This window comes from Sus scrofa, chromosome 8 (assembly GCF_000003025.6).
Source record: "Sus scrofa isolate TJ Tabasco breed Duroc chromosome 8, Sscrofa11.1, whole genome shotgun sequence".
Taxonomy (NCBI): domain Eukaryota; kingdom Metazoa; phylum Chordata; class Mammalia; order Artiodactyla; family Suidae; genus Sus; species Sus scrofa.
The window spans coordinates 60,545,813-60,566,856 of record NC_010450.4 but is presented as its reverse complement, the minus strand read 5'-3'; the positions used below and the strand labels follow the sequence as shown (position 1 = coordinate 60,566,856).

The 21,044-nt window shown below is 37.6% G+C and overlaps 1 protein-coding gene across 1 annotated transcript in view; it reads right to left on the bottom strand.

Moving 5' to 3' along the window:
• Positions 1-21,044, bottom strand: part of ADGRL3 (adhesion G protein-coupled receptor L3) — an 811,898-nt gene that overhangs the window by 233,321 nt on the left and 557,533 nt on the right. Inside the window, 1 exon segment of the mRNA XM_021100590.1 lies at positions 6,748-6,828. Within this exon segment, the coding sequence (XP_020956249.1) occupies positions 6,748-6,828 (81 nt within the window).

Here is a 21,044-nt window from a genome sequence, read left to right as displayed (position 1 = left end):
TACAGAGTTTCAGCTGAAGGGTGTGCTCCAACTGGTGTATTTGAGTCCCAATATTCGTCTCTGCTTAGGATTCTGATTGAGCCTCCAAAGCCAACTCCCACCCAAAAACACCTTCATTGAATGGTTCTGCCTGTAATTTAGACATAATTCTGGGTAGGATATTTTGTGAGTAGTTAGAAAGCAAAATAAAGGCGGGGGGAAAGGATCCTAGGTGAGGACACATGATCTTCAAAACTGCAACCCTTAATAAGCCCTCCTAAGAATTCCATTGTGCTTATTTACAAATCTGCTACAAATTTACCAAAGTGGGCTTTTATTTCCAGTTATAATATACAAAATTGGGAAATATGTCTAAAAAGCATGTAGAACCTATTTGAATACAGAATAATCAATTCCATTAAATTAAGTATAAAATTGTGACAAACTTTTTTTAATAATGAAAGGTTTAAAAATAATAGTGCTTCTAGATGAAGCTACTTTTTTAAAGTCCTGATTAATGAGATGTATGGTGAGAAAAATTACTATAATGGTGAATGCTGATTCAGGATCTTATTTTTATTAAGTAGTTTATAGTGAGGGCTGTGCCTATTTTTCTATTTATAGTGGCAGCTCTGGTTAATTACCTTGTAATGTATTGTGACATTAATGCACTAGTAAACTACTAGAATTTACACCCTTATTCAGTAATAAAATCTGTAAATTGAAGAATGCATATAAAGCTATCATAGGCATAAATTATGTGACCAAATGCTATGTATGATCACATTAGATTTAAAGAATAGAATTTCTCAAATTTACTTATCAGTGGGTAAGTGCTACTGAATTTATATACTTCAGCTGCTTTGAAAAGTAGATTTCAACATTTTACTCAAAGTTATTTGGTAACCTGCTACTACATTTTCCATACGCTTACTAAGAGTATGTTGGTCACAATTAAAGTGCACAAAACCAAAGAAGAAATATACTATGACAAACAGATGCATCAGTTTCACAAAATAGTTTCTCCCTAAAAAAAAAAAAAAAAAAAAAAAAAAGAGAGAGTAAAAGTGAAAGAACCCAGGAGAACTAAAAGGAGGTAGGAAGGTGACCTGCAGGTTAAAACCAAAATGACTCATAGGTTACACAGAACTTAAAGGGACAAAAAAGGATTGAATATGTCATATATGTATATTTTAGACAATAATTATGCAATCATTTTTAAAAATAGAGGTTTAAAACACAATTCCAAAGTTACCAATAATTAGTACACTGTCTCAAATATCCAAAGCACAATAACTCTTAAAAAAAAAAGTACCAAGTAATCCAAAATATTTCAGATGAGGGCTGAATAAAATGGCAAAATACCTGAAGCGAATTGATACGTAATTATACATTACATAAGTCATGCTCTCTACTGAAAAATTCCCTGTGCTAATATTGATAACTATATTAATACATTTTAATGTTTAGGTTTTGTATTTCTCTCTTGATGGCTATCAAAAACATTAAGCATGAATTTCCTATACAAATAGTCAAGTCTGTCAAATGCACATGGAATTAATAGATAAAGCAATAATTCCTAACCCATGGACATGAATGCACGTGGAAATTGGAATAGGAAGGGAAGGAGAAAGAACACAGAGGGCAGTAGGTCAGTGGGGGCAGGAGCATCAAGACGCGGGCAGCTGTCATTCTCAACACATAAAATTATAGGAAAAATAGACACAGGGAACTCATGATGGAGCATGGTGGAGGATAATGTGAAAGAAAGAATGTATCTATGTATGACTGGGTCACTTTGTTGTGCAGTAGAAATTGACAGAACATGGTAAATCAACGATAATGGAAAAATTAAAATCATCATCAAATAGAAAAGTAAATAAAAGAAAAATAGAAAAAGGTAAAAAGCTAAAATGGTTGGCTCATGTTGGTTTTCAGGTAGTTCAAAGGATGTTGCTAAATATCTCACAAAAGTTATTGGAACTAGAATTCCAAATTACTTAAAGAACCTAATTTATCTTATTGTCTAATTACACATGACAGATTATCTTTCTATATATACAGATATGGGTATATGTATAGGCCATTTATGTAATGTGACTGCATATAAACATCAAAAGTATGCAGTATAATTAAAAACAGTAGGAGTTCCCGTGTGGGGCAGCAGAAGTGAATCCAACTACGAACCATGATGTTGCAGGTTCGATCCCTGGCCTCGCTCAGTGGGTTAAGGATCTGGCATTGCTGTGAGCTGTGGTGTAGGTCACAGACACGGCTCAGATCTGGCATTGCTATAGCTGTGGCATAGGCTGGCAGCAACAGCTCCGATTAGACCCCTAGCCTGGGAACCTCCATATGCTGTAGGTGCGGCCCTAAAATGACAAAAAAGACAAAAATAAAGAAATAAATAAAAACAGTAAATGAAGATGAGGGGTGATGGTTAAAAGTTCAAAGGAAATAATTTGTGCTTCCAAAGCAATGATACTGCCAACTCTGTATCATTTCCAATACTTGCTTTTAGATGAAATATTTGACAGTTTTAAGGGGGGGGTGTGAGCACAAGATCTTTTGCAATGTTTTTTTGGTGATTTATACAAAACTTTTTATTTACCTGATTAAAGGTTCTTTTTCTTTTTTGAAAATTGCAGGACTGTGGCACATGAGCTAATGAGTATAACTGCAATTGTATTAATCACAGAGCAGTTTAGGAAGGTCTCTGCATCAGTGCAGAGAACAATGTGAGAACTAAAAGTTATCAAGACAATCATTCTAAGGTAGAGAGCACAATTTGAGGTAGATGTCACTGTGGGAGTCTACTAACTCATTCTTCACCAGGTCAACACCATCAGTGCTTTTATTAAGATGATGTCAGTTTTAAGTGAAGTTCTTTTATTAAGAGACCTGTCTACCTGCCTACTAACACTTTGGGGTCCGTTGTACATCAAGTATTTATCAGGACGTTGACACTATTTCACTTAATCATCCTTATAAACTTGCTATGGTGGCATTATTACCCTTGTCTTGCTGATGACGGACAGAAGCTAAGGTTTTACACGTCAGCCAGGCTCCAAAGCCCAATTTCTTCCAATATGTCACAGCAGCCAGTCCCCTGGACAGAGCAACAGCCGCATTTTATCTGGGGCCTGCCAGATGCCAGATTCTACTCTATACTACCCCAATCCTCACAAAGACACCATGGAATTCTTACTTCTTACCTTCTGTGTAGTGGTTGAGGAAACTAAAGATAAGAAAGGTTTAGAATTCCCAAGTTTAAGTTTATTGGTTCTAAATCCCTTCATTTTATCATTCAACTTTTGTCTTAATTCATTCTGAATTCATTTTACTCTTTTTTCCCCCCTTTGGCTGCACCTGTAGCATATGCAAGTTCCCGGGCCAGGAACTGAGCCCATGCCACAGCAGTGACCCAAGCTGCTGCTGTGACAATGTCAGATCTTTAACCCACTGTGCCACAAGAGAACCCTTACACTGATTTTACTCCCTAGCTGTTTAGCTATAGTACATTGAAATGTCCCAAATTCATCTTCTTGTATCCATGGTCCTTGGATTGTGGTTCCTCCATCAAGAGATGGAGTCTATTTCTTAATGCTGAAATGGGCCATGTGACTGGCTTTGGCCAATGGGACATAGCAAATATGACACAAGCAGAGTCTTGAACAAACCTGAACTTTGGGTCTTTCTATTTATTGCTGGGAACCCTGTCACAATGGAAATAAGCCAATGCCAGGCTGCAGGCAGATGACAGCCACATGGCCATAACCCCTGATGACCTTAAGGGGACTACCAAACATGCCAGTGAGTTTCCTCCCCTGAAAAGCCAACCAGTCTGCTAACTACTACATATCCAGCCTCAGTCAAATCAACATGCATGCGAGTCAACCAACTCTGAGAATAACAAAAAATTGTTTCTTCTTTTACACCACTAACTTTTGGAGTAGACTATTACCCTATCCTACCCATGATCTTACAGTACTTTCCCCAAATCATACCAGGGTCATGTCAGAAGAACTGAAAAATAAAGTCACTAACTTGCACAAATAGGCCTCCATCATTGGGAGGAACAACATTCTACTAAGAATTAACATGCCTAAAATAAGGCATTCAAAGCAATGAAGTCCTGCTATATAGCATAGGGAACTATATCCAGTCACTTGCGATGCAACATGAGGGAAGATATTATGAGAAAAAGAATGTATATATATGTATATTTGGGTCACTTTGCTGTACAGCAGAAACTGACAGAACATTGTAAATCTACTATAATAAACAAATTTAAAAAATAAGGTATCCATTTAACATTCATCTATTCCTCATGATGAGAAATTATGTCATAAGCAGCCAAGCAGTTAATCAGTTTAGAAACCGTAGAGGCATCTCTGCTCTTTTCCCTGTTATCTATTCCATCAATGCCATGTCTCTTGGAGATATTTCTCAGACTCCGCCACTGTTGAAAACACACCCCATGATTACTAAAGCAGCTTCCGTCTGCCAGTCTCTCATCATGTACAAGGACTTCAGAGATATTTTTCTCACATCAAGAACTGATAATGTGGGGGTTCCTGTTGTGACACAGAGGAAACAAATCCAACTAATATCCATGAGGATGCGGGTTTGATCCCCGCCCTCACTCAGTGGGTTAAGGATCCAGCATTGCCATGAGCTGTGGTGTAGGTTGCAGACACAGCTCAGATCTGGATTGCTGTGGCTGTGGTGTAGGCTGGCAGCTGTAGCTCTGATTCCACCCTTAGCCTGGGAACTTCCATGTGCCACAGGTGCCTTAAAAGCAAAAACAAACGAACAGAAAACTGATAATGTTATGATGTAACACCCCACTAACTTAAGAAAATATTTTAAAAATTAACAATAGTTGATTTTCCCCCTCCCCCAGGAAAAAATAGAAACTCTTTGGCATGTTATACAGAACCCTTCAAGATCTGCCCACTGCATCCTTCCAGTCTAAAACTACTCCCATTTTACTGTGTACCCTGCACATTTCCATAAAATATCACAACTTGCGCACAATCCATAATTTCTTTCCTTATGCTTCCTCTTTGTTCGATTCCCTTAATTTCCCTGCTCCATGTTCCTCTTGAAAAATGAACATGCATCCTTCACAATCCAGGTTGTCATTTTCATTTTCAGTCGCTTAGACAGAAAGCATTGCGAGTTCCTATTATATGCCAATCACAGACCAACCGCTGGAGGAGAAGTAACAATTATGACGCTCTTTGCCCTCAAGGACCTTACACAAGGAAAGGGAAATAGTCACGCTGAAAAATCAAATGCAGTGTTTTAGGTGTAATAACTGAGGCAAGCACAGGGGATATTTGGAGGACAAACACATATACTTAGCTCCTGTGTAGTACACAGTCAGGAAGGCTTAACAGAGAAACTGATGACAAAGTATTCAAACATTGGTAGAAACTTATTGCGTAGAAAAGAAAAGAGTCTCCTGACAGGGGAAACAGCATGCATAGGAGACACATCGTAAAAGTCAGATCTAATGAACTTTATGGTATACTATTGAGGTATAGAAGAATATACTGCATTACTTTAAATGGAAAAATTAATCTTGTGATATTTGGTAATTATAAAATAAAAATTTTTGTCTATTATTATCTTGGTATGAATATTCCAAAATATTCAAAATTATTAATAATTTTTTTTTTATTTTCCCACTGTACAGCAAGGGGGTCAGGTTATCCTTACGTGTATACATTACAATTACAGTTTTTCCCCCACCCTTTCTTCTGTTGCAACATGAGTATCTAGACATAGTTCTCAATGCTATTCAGCAGGAATAATTTTTTAAAAGTAGAAAAACTCTGTATTCAGATTGTGAGATGTTCTGTGTCCTCATGATAACAGTTGGGCTTGTTACTGCTGAGCCACAAGAGGAACTTCTGTGAGATGTGACTTTTAACTTCTATTTTTTATGATTAGTTATTTTTAAAAATCTTTTAAACAGATGGCATCAATTTAAATACCTACTTTTAATTTATACATTTTAAAACTAAATTATCATATTAATACTATAATGACTTTTAAAAATAATGATAAATTATAAAACATCACTTTGCAAGGAAATAAACCTGTCACTATGATTTAGATCATCCTAATTTATTTTTAAAAAAAAGATGGTAAAAGAAAAAAGTTTCAGCAAAAAAAAAAAAAAAAAAATCATAAATTATCTGATAATCTCTAAATCTAGGCTGGTTTTCAACTAGTCTTCCACCACGGATCCCCCTTTCTTATTTTGGTTTACAAACATTTTTCCAGAAAATATTTCATAGTTTAGTTTATAAGACTTACTCTTGGAGTTCCCGTCGTGGCGCAGTGGTTAACGAATACGACTAGGAACCATGAGGTTGCGGGTTCGATCCCTGCCCTTGCTCAGTGGGTTAACGATCCGGCGTTGCCGTGAGCTGTGGTGTGGGTTGCAGACGCGGCTCGGATCCCGCGTTGCTGTGGCTCTGGCATAGGCCAGTGGCTACAGCTCCGATTCAACCCCTAGCCTGGGAACCTCCATATGCCGTGGGAGTGGCCCAAGAAATAGCAACAACAACAAAAAGACAAAAAAAAAAAAAAAAAAAAAAAGACTTACTCTTTCTATTACCTTATTTTTTATATACCATTTTCCTTTATAACCATCTTTAATAATTATCTTCATCAGAGAATGAATACAGTTTCCTTTTATTTAAATACAAAAAAAAAAAGAAAAAAGAAATAAAAAAGAAAGCAATGACTCACCTCTAACCGGGGGTCGTTCTAGCTCAGAGTCAAGGTGAATTGGTGGAGAGATGTATGAAACCTGTCCATGATGTGCCTGTCCTGTGGACACAAAAGTAAATAAGAAGACATTGTAATTTTTCCTTTTTTTTTTCATTTTTATCAAAATCACTCACATCTCTCTCCACACTGAATTAAGACCATTACAGAGTGCAGACATCTATCCAAGCACACAGTCATTATATGTCCTCCAAACATCATCCAACTAGATCAGTCCTTCTTAAGCAATTTAGTTTTGTTGCTATTAAATCACAATTTACTGTCCAGTATGACACTTGAAAAAATACAATAAAAATTCTTGATGGGAAACATGAAATGCAAAAAACTGAAAACAGACAAACCCAAGTCCCCATTTTTCACCATTAAATAGACATTAAGAACTGTATCAATTTGGTTTAAGTGTTTCTAAACACCTACTCTCACTTTCTACACTTATTTCATTGAAGATCAGTAAAACGCAATCTGTAGACTGGCATCCATATCAGACAACACTTTGAATAGCACTTTTTTAGATAGCTTTATAACCCTAATTAATTTATATTTTATTATGATTTACTTTTTAATTTTTTAACTTATTATTTGAGTAGAAAACTACTTCTATTTGCTTACCATATCTGATGAAAAAATAAAAACTAAACACAATCTAAAAAGCAGGTGAGGGGTTCATTCCTTATTCCCTGCTGAGCATTCCGCCAGCTCACATACATGTTTGTAATACACTTTCTGTCTTATGAGTTCAAGTGCTAAAATTGATTTCAGGGCCAAGATGCTGAAGGGATGAAAAAAACAAAACAAAACTGCTAGCTTAGAAACAAAATAATTTTATAATGCTCAAAGTAGCTATAGTTTGTATACCAATGACCCTGTAAGCAATTAAGATTTTTAGGCAAGAAAGCCTAATTACAGAGTTCAATTTCTAAAGCTACTTTATATACAAAAGGTTTGGTTACAAGTAGAGAACCTACCACTTTCTTTCTACAATGAGGCTATGCAGTTATATTTGATGCATTTACTACAGCAATTTACAGGGTTGTTAATCTCTTTTCCTAAACAAGGAAAGTTAATGATACATAGATTATGATAACAGTTAGAGTAACCTTCCCGTTTCAAGTAATATTCGACTTGTAATAAACTCTGCTGATTCCTCTTATGAGGCACATTTCAAATAATTAATATGGCTCCCTGTTGATAGTAGCTGCTGTTGCTCCCAGCATTTTTCTAGCACACAGCAGACACAGTGGAGAGGCTCTAATATGCAAAGCCCCTCATAATGGTAACTAAGAATATTGTGCATTCACTGGCCATGTTTCAGTGGAATACTAAGAGCTCTATTATAAAAGAAATGACAGTTATCGTGCACTGTTAGCAGTCCATGTGTATTACGGCATATTAAAACTCCAGATTATCTTAGATATAAAAACACCTGATGTTTACCTATGTCACCCACTTGGTTGCAGAAACATTTTTAAGGTCCTGTGTCATTACAAATGAATTGGTTTAAAACTTTAGCAATCACATATATGAAAATCAGAACCTTTCACTTTATATAGGTTCAAAATAACCTCAGCATATAAAATAATATTGATTTCATGTCTCATCAAGAAATATGGCTTTTACCTACATATAGTAATAACTACCACGAGTTCATATATAGATCATTTCCATTTGCACAACCAATATCACTATAAGAATTTAAAGGTAGGTACTATATTAGTAGACAACTATTTTTAAATCAAAGCTACAAGCAGAGGAGATTAAGTAACTAACTTCAGCTGGTAAATAGCAAGGCCAGTAGTGCTTTGATTCCAAATCTGAAGCATTTTCATCTATATCACCACATTTTTTCTCAAAGAAGGTATACTAAACCTAGAAATAATGTGTATAGATTTTAGTGATTAAACTCTGACAAGTAACTGCTTTTGGAACTGTTACCTCTATATTCAGAATGAAGTCCACAGTCCCTTTAAATGCCACGTTTGTCCCTATTCTCGAGATAAGCATGTGATTTCAAGAGCGCTCACAAGGGATGCTATAGGCAGCACACAATCACATGCGTAGATCCCAAGGGGAACGGAGATAGCAAAGAGCAGATCCACGGGATGGGGACTATTGGCTGTCAAATCCTGAACTTGGTTTGCTGTAATTTCCATTCTCTGTCCAAGCAGAAATCTAGCAAGTTGCAGAATGTGGTGTAGCAAGGAAAGTCACAGTAGTAGGAACTGACTGGGATGCTAAGCCTTAGAGAAAGGTGAGAAATATAGTAATGGATTTCAACTTGGTGACTGAAATTTGTGACCTACAGAACAAAAGCTAGAAATTAGGTAGGGTGGTGTTGATTACATTAATCAAATTCTTAAAAAAAGATTTCTGCCACACTTTGGTCAGTGGTGTTCACACACTTATCTATACAAGAACACATAAAAGGTAATAAAACCTACTCTAATAGGTGATGCTTCTAATTAGGGGTAACTCATAGATAACAGTTCTCAGGGTGGAAATCACTCTTCATCAGGGAGGACATATGGGAAAATGAGAAGGGGGCTGTGCATAGTCTGAAAAAAAAAAAATCAGTGTCTTTCAAAGCCCCACTCCCTAAGAATTACTAAACAAGGAGCTCAGTCAAGATGGTGCAGTAAGAAGACTCTGAGTTCACCTCCTCCCCCAGGTACACCAATACTCAGGTACACCAATATTACTTCTATTTACAGAGCAACTATTGATAGCACAGACTGGAACCTGACAGTAAAGCTACTACAGCTAATGACATAAAGAAGGAACCACAACAAGTCAGGGAGGAGGGGTGGAGTCCTGGAAGAATCAAGACCCATAAATCCAGGGGGGGGTCACCCACAAGGAGGAGGATAATTACAGCTGCAGAGGTTCTCCTCAAAGAGTGAAGAGTCTGAGCCCTACACTGTGCTCCCCAGCCTGGAAACCCTGCACTAAGACAAACTCTCAGAGCATTTAGCTTTGAAGGCCAATGGGGCTTACTGCCAGAAGAGGCAGAGGGCTGTAGGAAACACAGACTCTACTCTTAAAGTTGCACACAAAATCTCACATACTGAGACCCAGGGCAGAAGTGGTAATCTGAAAGGAGTCTGGGTCAGACCCACCAGTTGATCTTGGAGAGCTTCCAGAGGCAGCAGGCAGCAACTCTAGAGATATAGACCCCAGTGGCAGTCATGCACCAGATCTAGGACACTCAGGTTCCTGCAGCCAGAGACCCTAGGCCTCAGCTCTGCCTATCAGCAGGCAGCAGCCCCAGGAGCCAACCAATCCACCAGCATACCAGCACCAGGCCTAGGACAACTTGGGATCTGGTCCTTCCTACCAGCACACCAACATTGGGACACCTTGGACCCCTCAGCCAGTGGCTCCAGATTCAACCCCACCCACCAATGGGCTGACATCAGGTGTGGGATATCCAATAACGCTCATCCGGTAAGGTCAGGAACTGGCCCATCTACCAGCAGACCAACTCTAGATCCAGGAACCCCAGATCCCAACCTATCCACCTTGGACCTGGCTTCTACCCACCAGTGGATCAATATTAGCCCTGGGACCCCCTGGGGTTCTTCATCCAGCCATCTCATGACCCAGCTCCACTAATTAGCAGCTGGCAGTCTCCACACAAGGCAGAGTTGGCCACCAAATGAACCAGGGACCAACCACACCTACTGAGCCCCACAAGTCAGCCCTCCACATCAGAAGAACCTACTCAGCATATAGAGGAGCATGTCATACTATATAGTTCTGATGACCAGAGGAACGTATTCTATTGAGATACATCAAATGTCTTCTACAAAAGGCCACTTCTTCAAGGTCAGAAAATATAATCAATCTCACCAATACATAGAAATAAAAACAGCAAATTGGGGAGTTCCTGCTGGGGTGCAGTGGGTTAAGAATTCAACTGCAATGGCTTGAGTCAACAGATTAAATGATATAGAAGAACAGATCATGAGCTGGAAGTCACAGTGATGGAAATCAACAAAGCTGGACAGAAAAAAGAACAGAAAGAAATGAGGACAGTTTAAGAGACCTGTCTACTACATTAGTACATCAAGTGTACTAATATCTTCATCATGGAGATTCAGAAGAAGAGAGAGAAAGAGACAAAACTTATATTTGAAAATATAATAGCTGAAAACTTCCCTAACCTGGGAAAGGAAGCAGAAGGAAACGTCGGTAACCTGGGAAAGAAAAGGTACAAAAAGCACAGAGACTCCTAAACAGGATCAACTGAAAAAGGATCACATCAAGACACACTGTAATTAAAATGACAGAAATAAAAAATAGAGAATATTAAGAATTAAGGTAAAATAGTTTCTTAAGGAAAAATAATTGTAATAATAATGAATTCATTAAAACCATAAATAGGAGTTCCCATTGTGGCTCAGTGGTTAATGAATCCGACTAGGAATCATGAGGTTGCAGGTTTGATCCCTGGTCCTGCTCAGTAGGTTAAGGATCCGGCGTTGCCATGAGCTGTGGTGTAGGTTGCAGACGCAGCTTGGGTCCCGCATTGTTGTGGCTGTGGCATAGGGCAGCGGCTACAGCTCTCATTCGACCCCTAGCCTGGGAACCTCCATATGCTGTGGAAGTGGCCCAAGAAATGGCAAAAACAAACAAACAAACAAATAAATAAATAAATAATTTCATAAAAATCTCCCTTAGACTTTATGGTGAATAATAATCAAACAAAAATTTTGATTAGCCCAAAAGAGTGTAGGGAGGTAAAAAGCATGAGAAACCCATGTTTTTAAAGATCTGACATATTTTTGTCCATGACTGTCTTATACTAGTCTTGCCTGGTCCTTGTAACCACAGCTTTGTATAACTAAATATGCGATGTGTTGCTTTTATCTTTGTCCTTACTTTCCAAATTAAAAAGATATAAATCTGCTTATTTTTCTTTCTGAATTTCATTGCTTTTTTTCTAAATTTTAAAGCAAAACACTCATATTGAAATTTTATTAGAATTATATTAATTCTATAAATTAACTTGGAAAATAAATATTTTAAATAGTTTATCTTCATATATATTATGAATTGCCTTTTGTTTTTTTTTCTTCATATATATTAATGGATTGCTTTTTGTTTTAATCACTTTTTGTGTGTGTGTGGGCTTGAGTGTGTGTGTGTGTGTTTTAGGGCCGCACCTGCAGCATATAAAGGTTCCGAGGCTAGGGGTCCAATTGGAGCTATAGCTACTGGCCTACGCCAGAACCACAGCAACAAGGGATCCGAGCTGCATCTGCAACCTACACCACAGCTCATGGCAACACCTGATCCTTAACCCACTGAGCGAGGCCAGGGATCAAACCTGCATCCTCATGGATGTTAGTCAGGTTCGTTAACTGCTGAGCCACGACTGGAACTACTAATCACTTTTTAATAAACAGAAATAAATTATTTTTGAAGTTTTCCTTATTTCAGTTATAGGAATATTGCACTGTTTAAGTGTTCTATTTTGCGCATTTTTGAATAAAATTTCTAAATTTTCTTGATAATTTTCATTATAAATTTTTTGATCATTACTGTTATAATTGTGTTATTGACTCTAACTTCCTAGCTCCTTAGAGACAGATAATAGTATTTTGGTTATGTTCTGTGATCTTTGTTTCTTGTAAGAAATGTATGGCCAGGTTGAAGTTCTGGTCATGGCTCAGTGGTTAACAAATCCAACTAGGAACCATGAGGTTGAGGGTTCGATCCCTGGCCTCGCTCAGTGGGTTAATGATCTGGCGTTGCTGTGAGCTGTGGTGTAGGTCACAGATGTAGCTCGGTTCCCAAGTTGCTGTGGCTCCGGCGTAGGCCAGCAGCAACAGCTCTGATTCGACCCCTACCCTGTGAACCTCCATATGCTGAGGGTGTAGCCCTAAAAAGAAAAAAATGAAATATATTCCCAGGTTAATATTCATCTATATACTCTTGTATTTAATTGTTTTGTGCTGCAGAATTTAAATTTTAAATATTGGATTTATCAGATATGCATTTTAGGTTGCTGCTCTTCCTCTGTCATTGGAGCGTCAAGTCCCTACAAAGTACCTACAAAGGATGAGCATTGATTAGTGATAGATTTAATAAAATAATTACAAAGAATTAAAAAAGAGGAGAAAAGGAAGCTTCTTGGCTTATTAGGAGTTTAGAAGAATAATAATGACAGCAGAGAAAATGGGTGAGTGGTTTATGAACTAGATTTTACTCAATTTTTAACCTAGGTAAAACATACATTTCTATGAAGATGTCATATGTCTGCTTTTGTAGATGTACACATATGGACATACATATTTGTAAATACGGGTACATATATATGAAATGTCTATATGATATATAATTTACATGTCATCATAACATTGATTTATATATCAATGTTTTTAGGGTATTTACAGGTTTGTGCAACCACCAGCACAATGGATTTGAGACCATTTTCATCACCGCAAAAAGAAATCTGAAGCCTATTGGCAGCCACTCCCTATTCCCTGGGAAATCATTTCTACTTTTTGACAATTATGAAAAATTCTGCCATGAATCTTCATGTACAAGTTTTTGTGCAGATAGATGTTGTGTTTTTCTTGAATATATTTGCCTAGAACTGGAATTGCTGGGTCTTAGAGTAAACACTATATGGAAACTTTTGAGGAAATGTTAGCCTGATTTCCAATGAAGCTGCACCACTTTACTTTCATTAGGAGTGTATGAGGGTTCCAGTATCATAGAGATGTTTTTCAAGACTTTTTGCTTCTTTGCTTGTTTGTACATTTTAAGGTGACAGTGTAGTTAAGTCTGACTTGAGGAGATCTTACAATAATATTAAGACAATTGTGAAATCTGGGAAGAATATGATCTCCCTAAGTAAACACAGAAAGATAAAGGTTTGGTTCAGAAATTATACAGTTTATCAACCCTGAGATAGTAGAAAGAAAAAGAAAAAGCAGCACACATTCTGAAATGAAATTGTGTGAACGATCCAGTGTTAGGTATGCCAAAGATATAGTAATTTTAAGGGTGCTGGTGAGTAGAACCTACAGCACTATCACGAAAAACCTAAAGGCCATTATGGATTTTGGAAAAGCCATTATTTTTCTATCTTCAATCTCTTTTCTAACTTTCATTTAATTTCTGTTTCATTGAGGAGTCCTGTGCAATATCTACGAAAGTTGAAAAGATGTGACCAGCACTAGGTACAGGAAAAGGCTTTTCCTTTCCCCCTTCTCTTTTTAGTCTCAATTCTTTACTTTGCACATCAGAGCACTGAAATACATTTTTAGAACCACAGAATTCAGAGGGAGAAAGACAGTTGATGGCTTATAGTCCCAAGCCCACATTTTAGAATAAGGAAACTGACATCTTGAGAAATTGGTGACTTTCAAAAGTCACATCAAGGTGGTGGCTGTCAGGAGTGATGTCAGCAGACAGTAAGAAAGGAGACGCAGCTAGCCTGCAGAAAACTGCCCTGAACTCTCTCCATCTGAAGTCTTACCTAGCAAGCCATTATTTTCAAGGTGTGTAGAACATGACTACCAGATGTGTTCAGACATTAAAAGGGTTGACAACTATTTATTTACAAAATATATACTTCTTTTCCATTAGGCTGTGTCTATAAACTAAAGGCAGTTTAGCATAAAAGGTAAGAAAATGCCCAGGAAACAGAGCTGCCTGTGTTGATATTCAGACCCTGCCACATTTGAGCCGTAGAATTACTAGCCATATAAGTTATTATCCAGCAACTATCAAGCTGTTTAACTTTTATGTGCCTCAATTTCCTCATTTGTATAATGGGAATTATCTTAGCACTGACCTCTTAGGGGTGTTCTAAAGATTAAATGAAATTATACTTATGCAGTAATTAGAACAGTGCCTGGTACATAACAAAGAACTTAGAAATTTTAGCTGTTATTATTATACATTCATGCTTTCATTCATTAATTCATCAACTAATATTACTTCAGTGCCTAATATGTGACAGGTGCCTTTTTAGGTGGTTGGCATACATTACATAATAAAATAAATGATAATTCACACTCTTACATAGGACAAGGAAGACAGTGAGCAAATAATACAATACACACATCAATAATATGTGTGTGAGATGCTGAGGGCAATGGAAACAAATTAGAACAGGCTAAAGGGGACCTGAAGGTGAGGGGCGGGTTGCAATTTTAAATTGAGTGATCAGGAAAGGCCTAATTTAATTTCCATAAAAGCATCTAAGGAGTTCAAGAGAAGGCAAGAAATAATATTTGACTTTTATAGGAAACTATATAAAGATAAAAGTATAGATTAGAGCTCAAATACTAACAATAAAGAATAAAAGAATGAAATGTGACGGCATCAGACAATTTTGCCTAACACATTTATTTCAAATTGTACACATATTCCTAGACACATTAATAATGTCACCAATGACCCATGAGTCGAAGAAGACATAAATGAAATACGGTGATATGTAATTGGGAAAGCAGACACAACTTTGTTCCTAAAGTTAAAAGATATTTTACTATCATGGAGTCCCCATTGGTTTCTCCAGTTATACCATCTTTCAACTCATATTTTCCTAATTTTTGATACAGTGCTGTAAACAAGTTTAATAGTTTATGGCCCTCTAGGCAGACTTTAAGCCTTCGTTTTGTTTGTTTGCTTTAAATTTTCAACATTTGATCTTGATTGTGTCCTCTAGAGATAGGACATTTCTCCCACCTGACAAACAGTAAAATGATCTCACATCTTTGCTCATGGGGTTTTTAATGATATTATCATTTTCCTTTTACAAGCTTTAGGAGTGAATGATAGCAAGGAACATCTTTGCATCTCCCTGCCCTACTATAATGATGACTCCATGTGGAATGTGGAACCCTACATTAAACCATATTTAAGAAGAACAGACGGAATTTTACGAAGTTTTTCTAATATTCTGAAGGTAGCTAAGCCTCCTTGGGGGAAAAAAAAAGTTTAATTCTTTGTAGAAAATAATCTCAGCTACTGATTAAAAAAAAAAAAAAGTACCAGAGGTCAATGAGTCGTTTGTGCTAATGGAAAATTGGGCGTGCATAGCATTACAACAACTTGCTTTTTTGTCTTTTAATCCCAGTCTGACTATAACCATCTGGCAATTAAAAAATCAGTTTTCAGGTGAAGATATAAACACCAATCAAAATCAATCATCAAAGAGAAGAGTTATAAAGTTGGTAATTTAATATCTGTCTTTTTCAGTCTGGCTTCCCCCTCCCTCTTCATCTTCTAACTCATACTTATTTTCAGTGACTTTAGTAAAATACAAGGGAACAGTGAAACAACTACATGCTTGACTTATTGAGGATATGAAGACATTGATGGAAGCACAAAGGCCACTGATGGGCTTCTCCCCAGTGGATATTACTTGCTACATAGAAAACAGATGGGGTAATGTGAAGCAAAGGTGTGTGTGTGTGTGTGTGTGTGTGTGTGTGTTTCATCCAGCACATATTTCTTTAGTACTCGCTCCTACTCTGTGGCCAGTATTAATAATACCCTAGGAACAAGGTAATACAATGTTCCAGCAGTGAGGGAGTCCAGCCTAGATGCAGAGTTAAGTGATTATAGTGAATTAAGTTATGTACCTTGATGGAGGTGAGAGAACAGCATCTACCTAAGTGAACTGAGGGAAGAACACACCTGGAGAAAGAATGGGGGAACAGCAGGTGCTGAGAGACTGAGGCAGGCGAGGGGCCTCGGGAGGAGCACTATGGGGGAGATGGGGACAGATCGGACCTGTGAGCAGAATGGGGGACAGGAAACAACCAAGGAGGGTGGGCCGAAAGGATGATTAAAAATATTTTTTAAAAAGCCAAAATATACAAAAAAGGAAAGAATAAAGAATACACGTGAAGGGGAGCAGAATAAGTCACACCAAAACACTCCACCTTGGCCTAGCCATTATTTTAAAGTTTACAGGAGAAAGATCTGGTGCAGGAGGAACACTGAGAGCCTCCTTTGTCCTCCTCCGGGAAGGAGGAAGTAAATTTCCGCAGGAAAGGTGTCCTCTGCACCAGGATGGTGGAGGGAACTCAGGGCTGAGAAGCTGCATAAACGAGCCTTGTTTCCTCTTCACTAACTTACTAGCCCAAAGCCTTGTCTTAAGATCCTTCGCAAATGTACTGTTACTCTGTTTAAAGGTATGAAAAGCTTCCTGTTTTGGTCCTTTCTCTAGGACACATTTTTATGGATCTCCAGTTCATACAAAATCAATTCTGTTTTTCTCCTGTTAATCTTTCTTAGGCTAACTCAATTATCAGACCAACCAAAGAACCTAGAAGGGAAGGGAAAAGTTTTCTCTATACATGTCTATCCTTCAGCTTCAACTCAGGGCTTTATTGTTTAATATTTCTCCTCACACCTCTTGGCCCATCCTAGAATAAGGAATTGAGAAAATCTCAAACATCATACAATTTCATCTGTGAATTATTTGAGTATGTGTCTATTAAAATGTGGGTTCTTTAAAAATAACCACAATACTAACATGACACCTAGAAATTAAGAAGATACATTGTAAAATGGATTTAATGTAACTTTCAATGAAGCAATTGGCAGGAAGAAATCAGCCAGTCTAAAAGAAAGGATACATTTCAGCCTGCAAAGCATCACACTGGTCCTAGGGTTAAAAGTGTATTGGACTGAGGAATATTTTATATTAACGATGGATTTCAGGTGCTCACAGACATAGAGGGGGAGGTATTTTATAAAACCATACAAATGCTTTCCTTTCTTTCACAAGCATGAAAAATAGACTTAGTTAAAATGACAAACACCGAATTTTGGAAGCATCATTTCAAAATTATTCCTTGGAGTCTCAAAAACCTATTGCAGCAAGCATTACAAAAATAAACCAGAAAAAGAATAGAAAAAGTAAAAGTAATCAGAGCATTCATCTTCCCTGAATTTCTAGTTTTTATAATCCTTCAAAAATAAATAGGCATGCAACAAAGAGGTATGAACACATTAGAAAACTGAAGATCATATTAATAAAAATGGTTATTTTCTAAGAGTCTAATACTAAGAAACTTCCATGTGACGTAAATATTGCTTCCCTTTTTAAGATGCAGGAACTATGGCTTTATAAGGTTAAGCACATTTTCAAAGGTTACACAACAGTGTGTGTGGGAATCGGGTTTCAGGTCCAGAGACCATATTCTTACACAGCTTACGGCCCCCACATCCCATAAATATACCCATGGGGGTGGAGAGAGGCAAATCATCTAAATTTTGGAAACATTAGAAAATTTTAGTTCTCCTTTTCCAGGCTAACCTAAAACTAAGTGTTTATGTTACTAAAAGACTAAATCACAGAACAGTTAAGATTCTAAAATTACTTCTCTCAAACAATGAGCAAAACATTATGTTCTACTTAACAATAGGTTAACTATATTAGCTTTCCCTGGCTTTTTTTTTTTTTTTTTTAATTTTAATGGAGGCCTTAAAAATGGTAGGGTTGAGGAATGCAAATCTCCCTGAATCACTGTGATTTTTTTTCTAAAAGCTGGAAAAAAGAAAGAAGGCCTCTGAAGCAGTCCTCGCTCCCCCCGCCCACCCTCCCCACACGAACCTCTTCTATGGTCTATCACCACTGTGCTGAACCCATGTTTTGCTTACAGTAGAATAAGAAGAAAACATTTTACATTCAAAGTAGGTAAGATTCAGACCTATTCTACTGAAGGTTTCCATGCTCAGGTGGGGAGCTGTGAAAAGCTAGGTTAGAAAACAACACAGGCAAACCTAATGAGCGGGACCGTGATGCTAGCAATGAGCAGGACCGTAATGAACACAGAGGCCAATAACTTCAGTTCGTCCATTAGCTCAGGACAAACAAGAGGCTGTGCCTAAGCCTCCTTCTCTTCCACAGCAATTCTGATATAGGAACTGAAGTCACCTCAGATATTTGGCTTACAGCTTGTAGTAGATTGAGCCAATAGTCCTCCAAACGTGCCTACTTTTCTAATCCTCAGAATCTGTGAATATGTTGTTTTATATGGCAGAAGGGACTTCCAGATGTGACTGTGGTTTAGATGAGGAGATTATCCTTACGACAGTCATTCTTAAATGGGAGTCCGAGTGATGCAAATGTGAGAAACACCAGATAAGCCATTGCTGGCTTTGAAGATGGAAAAAGGAGACCAGTATCCAGGAACTGGGGCTGCTTCTACAACTGAAAAAGATAAAGATTCGTCCCAGAGAGTCTACATAAAGAACTTTTTCCAGCCTAGAAAACCTGTTCCGCGGTTCTGTCTTTGAGAAACGTGAGGTAATAAATTAGCATTGTTTAATCCTCAAGATCTGTGGTACTTTCTCTTGGCGGTGATAGAAAACTAAGATACAATTAATAACTGGTACTAATTTTAATACTACAAATATCCTGTTCTTATTAAATGTACTAATTATTTTAACTAATTCATGGAGGTGCTACATATTCAAGTAGGACAAGATGATAGCATCTAATCAACCTGACGACTTCCCACAGGTAAACTCTCGCCTTCAAAGGAGGCTAACCACATTTAGCAGACACTTTACATAGAATGATCCAGATATAAAACTGAGTGAGAGGAGTTCCCATGTGGCTAAGTGGTAACGAGGCCGACTAGTATCCATGAGGATGTGGGTTCGATCCCCGGCCTCACTCAGTGGACTAAGGATCCAGTGTTGCTGTGGCTGTGGTGCAGGCCAGCGGCTGCAGCTCAGATTCAACCCCTAGCCTGGGAACCTCCATATGCCCTGGGTGTAGCCCTAAAAAAGCAAAAAAAAACAAAAAACAAAAAAAACTTAGTGAGGGTTGGAAGCATAACAACTCCAGTTTCTATGTATTTTCTGCTATCCCAGGACTCACTCAAATGTCTTATTCACTGAAAGAATTCAATGAATTTCTGGTGAAAATTCACATCAATGACAAAAAAATTAAGACGAATGTCAAAATCACTCTACTTCAGGTCATAAGGAAAACAGTAAACTTCCGGGAAAATTTCTTTTATAAATGGCAATAAATTCATAGTGCAACTAATTCTATTTAATTGAGAAATGTTACAGGGGTTCCCATCATGGTACAGCGGAAAAGAATCTGACTAGGAACCATGAGGTTTCTGGTTTGATCCCTGGCCTCACTCTGTGGGTTAAGGATCCAGCATGCCGTGAGCTGTGGTGTAGGTTGCAGATATGGCTCAGATCTGGTGTTGCTGCGGCTGTGGTGCAGGCCGGCAGCTATAACTCCGATTAGACCCCTAGCCTGAGAACCTCCATATGCTGCAGATGCAGCCCTAAAAAGAGACAAAAAGATAAAAAAAAAAAAGTTACAAATTTTATAACTATAACTCAGTATGTCCATTTCTAGCAGAAAGTATTCACGAGGTTCTTGAAGAAGTCTCTGCCAAATGAAACACACAGCAATTCTCCAAATATAGACTTTAACCCAATGCATTGATGTAAAGTAGATCTTTAAAAAATACTCTTCTAATGTATTTTTATTAATTTTGTTTTCCCCTCGAAATATAATTAAGTAGGTAGAAATTATATCACTATGATAAGTTGTGAAAAAAAATGGACAAATTGGCACTGTAGTTCCATTTACTTATCTGTATTTAACAGAACTGAAAATAGTTAAGGTCATAAAGATTGAAACTATGTGTTTAGGATAACAGGTTATGGTGCTTGAAAAGAGATATTAGAATTATTTCAAAGGAGAGCTAGTAGGTGAAAATTTGCTTCTAGAACCACAACAGCAAGCAGCAAGAGGAAAAACCTAAACCAGGATCTTCACAACAAAGAGCTTTGTTCCCTGGAGTACAGAGCCAGGAAGCTGGCCTGCTGTGCTTATGTTTTTAAAGTTCTGCTTCAAAGAGTACCCTAGCATGCTAAGAAAACCATAATATGTTAAATTTTTTTGTCCCCCCTGCTGAAAGATCAGAAAGAATCTGTAATACTAATTCACAAAGAAAAATGGTAAAGCATGTTAAAGGTACCTGAAACAAAGTTCATAGGTAGAAGGAAACAAAATGCTAACATCTGGTCCTTAGTACCCCCACCCCTAAAGGAAGGGTGCAGAGTATGAAAAAGTCACAGTCTGGATTTGACTGGATAAATACTGTCGGTGGAGAAGTGTAACGACATAGGTCTCAAAGTAAAAGCTACTCATCACGTGTTACTCTCAAGAGACATCCAGCAGGCATTTTTTCCTCTGAGCTCCTGAGTCGGAAATCTTAGAGAAGAACTACCTCTGGGAGAATTAGAGTGAG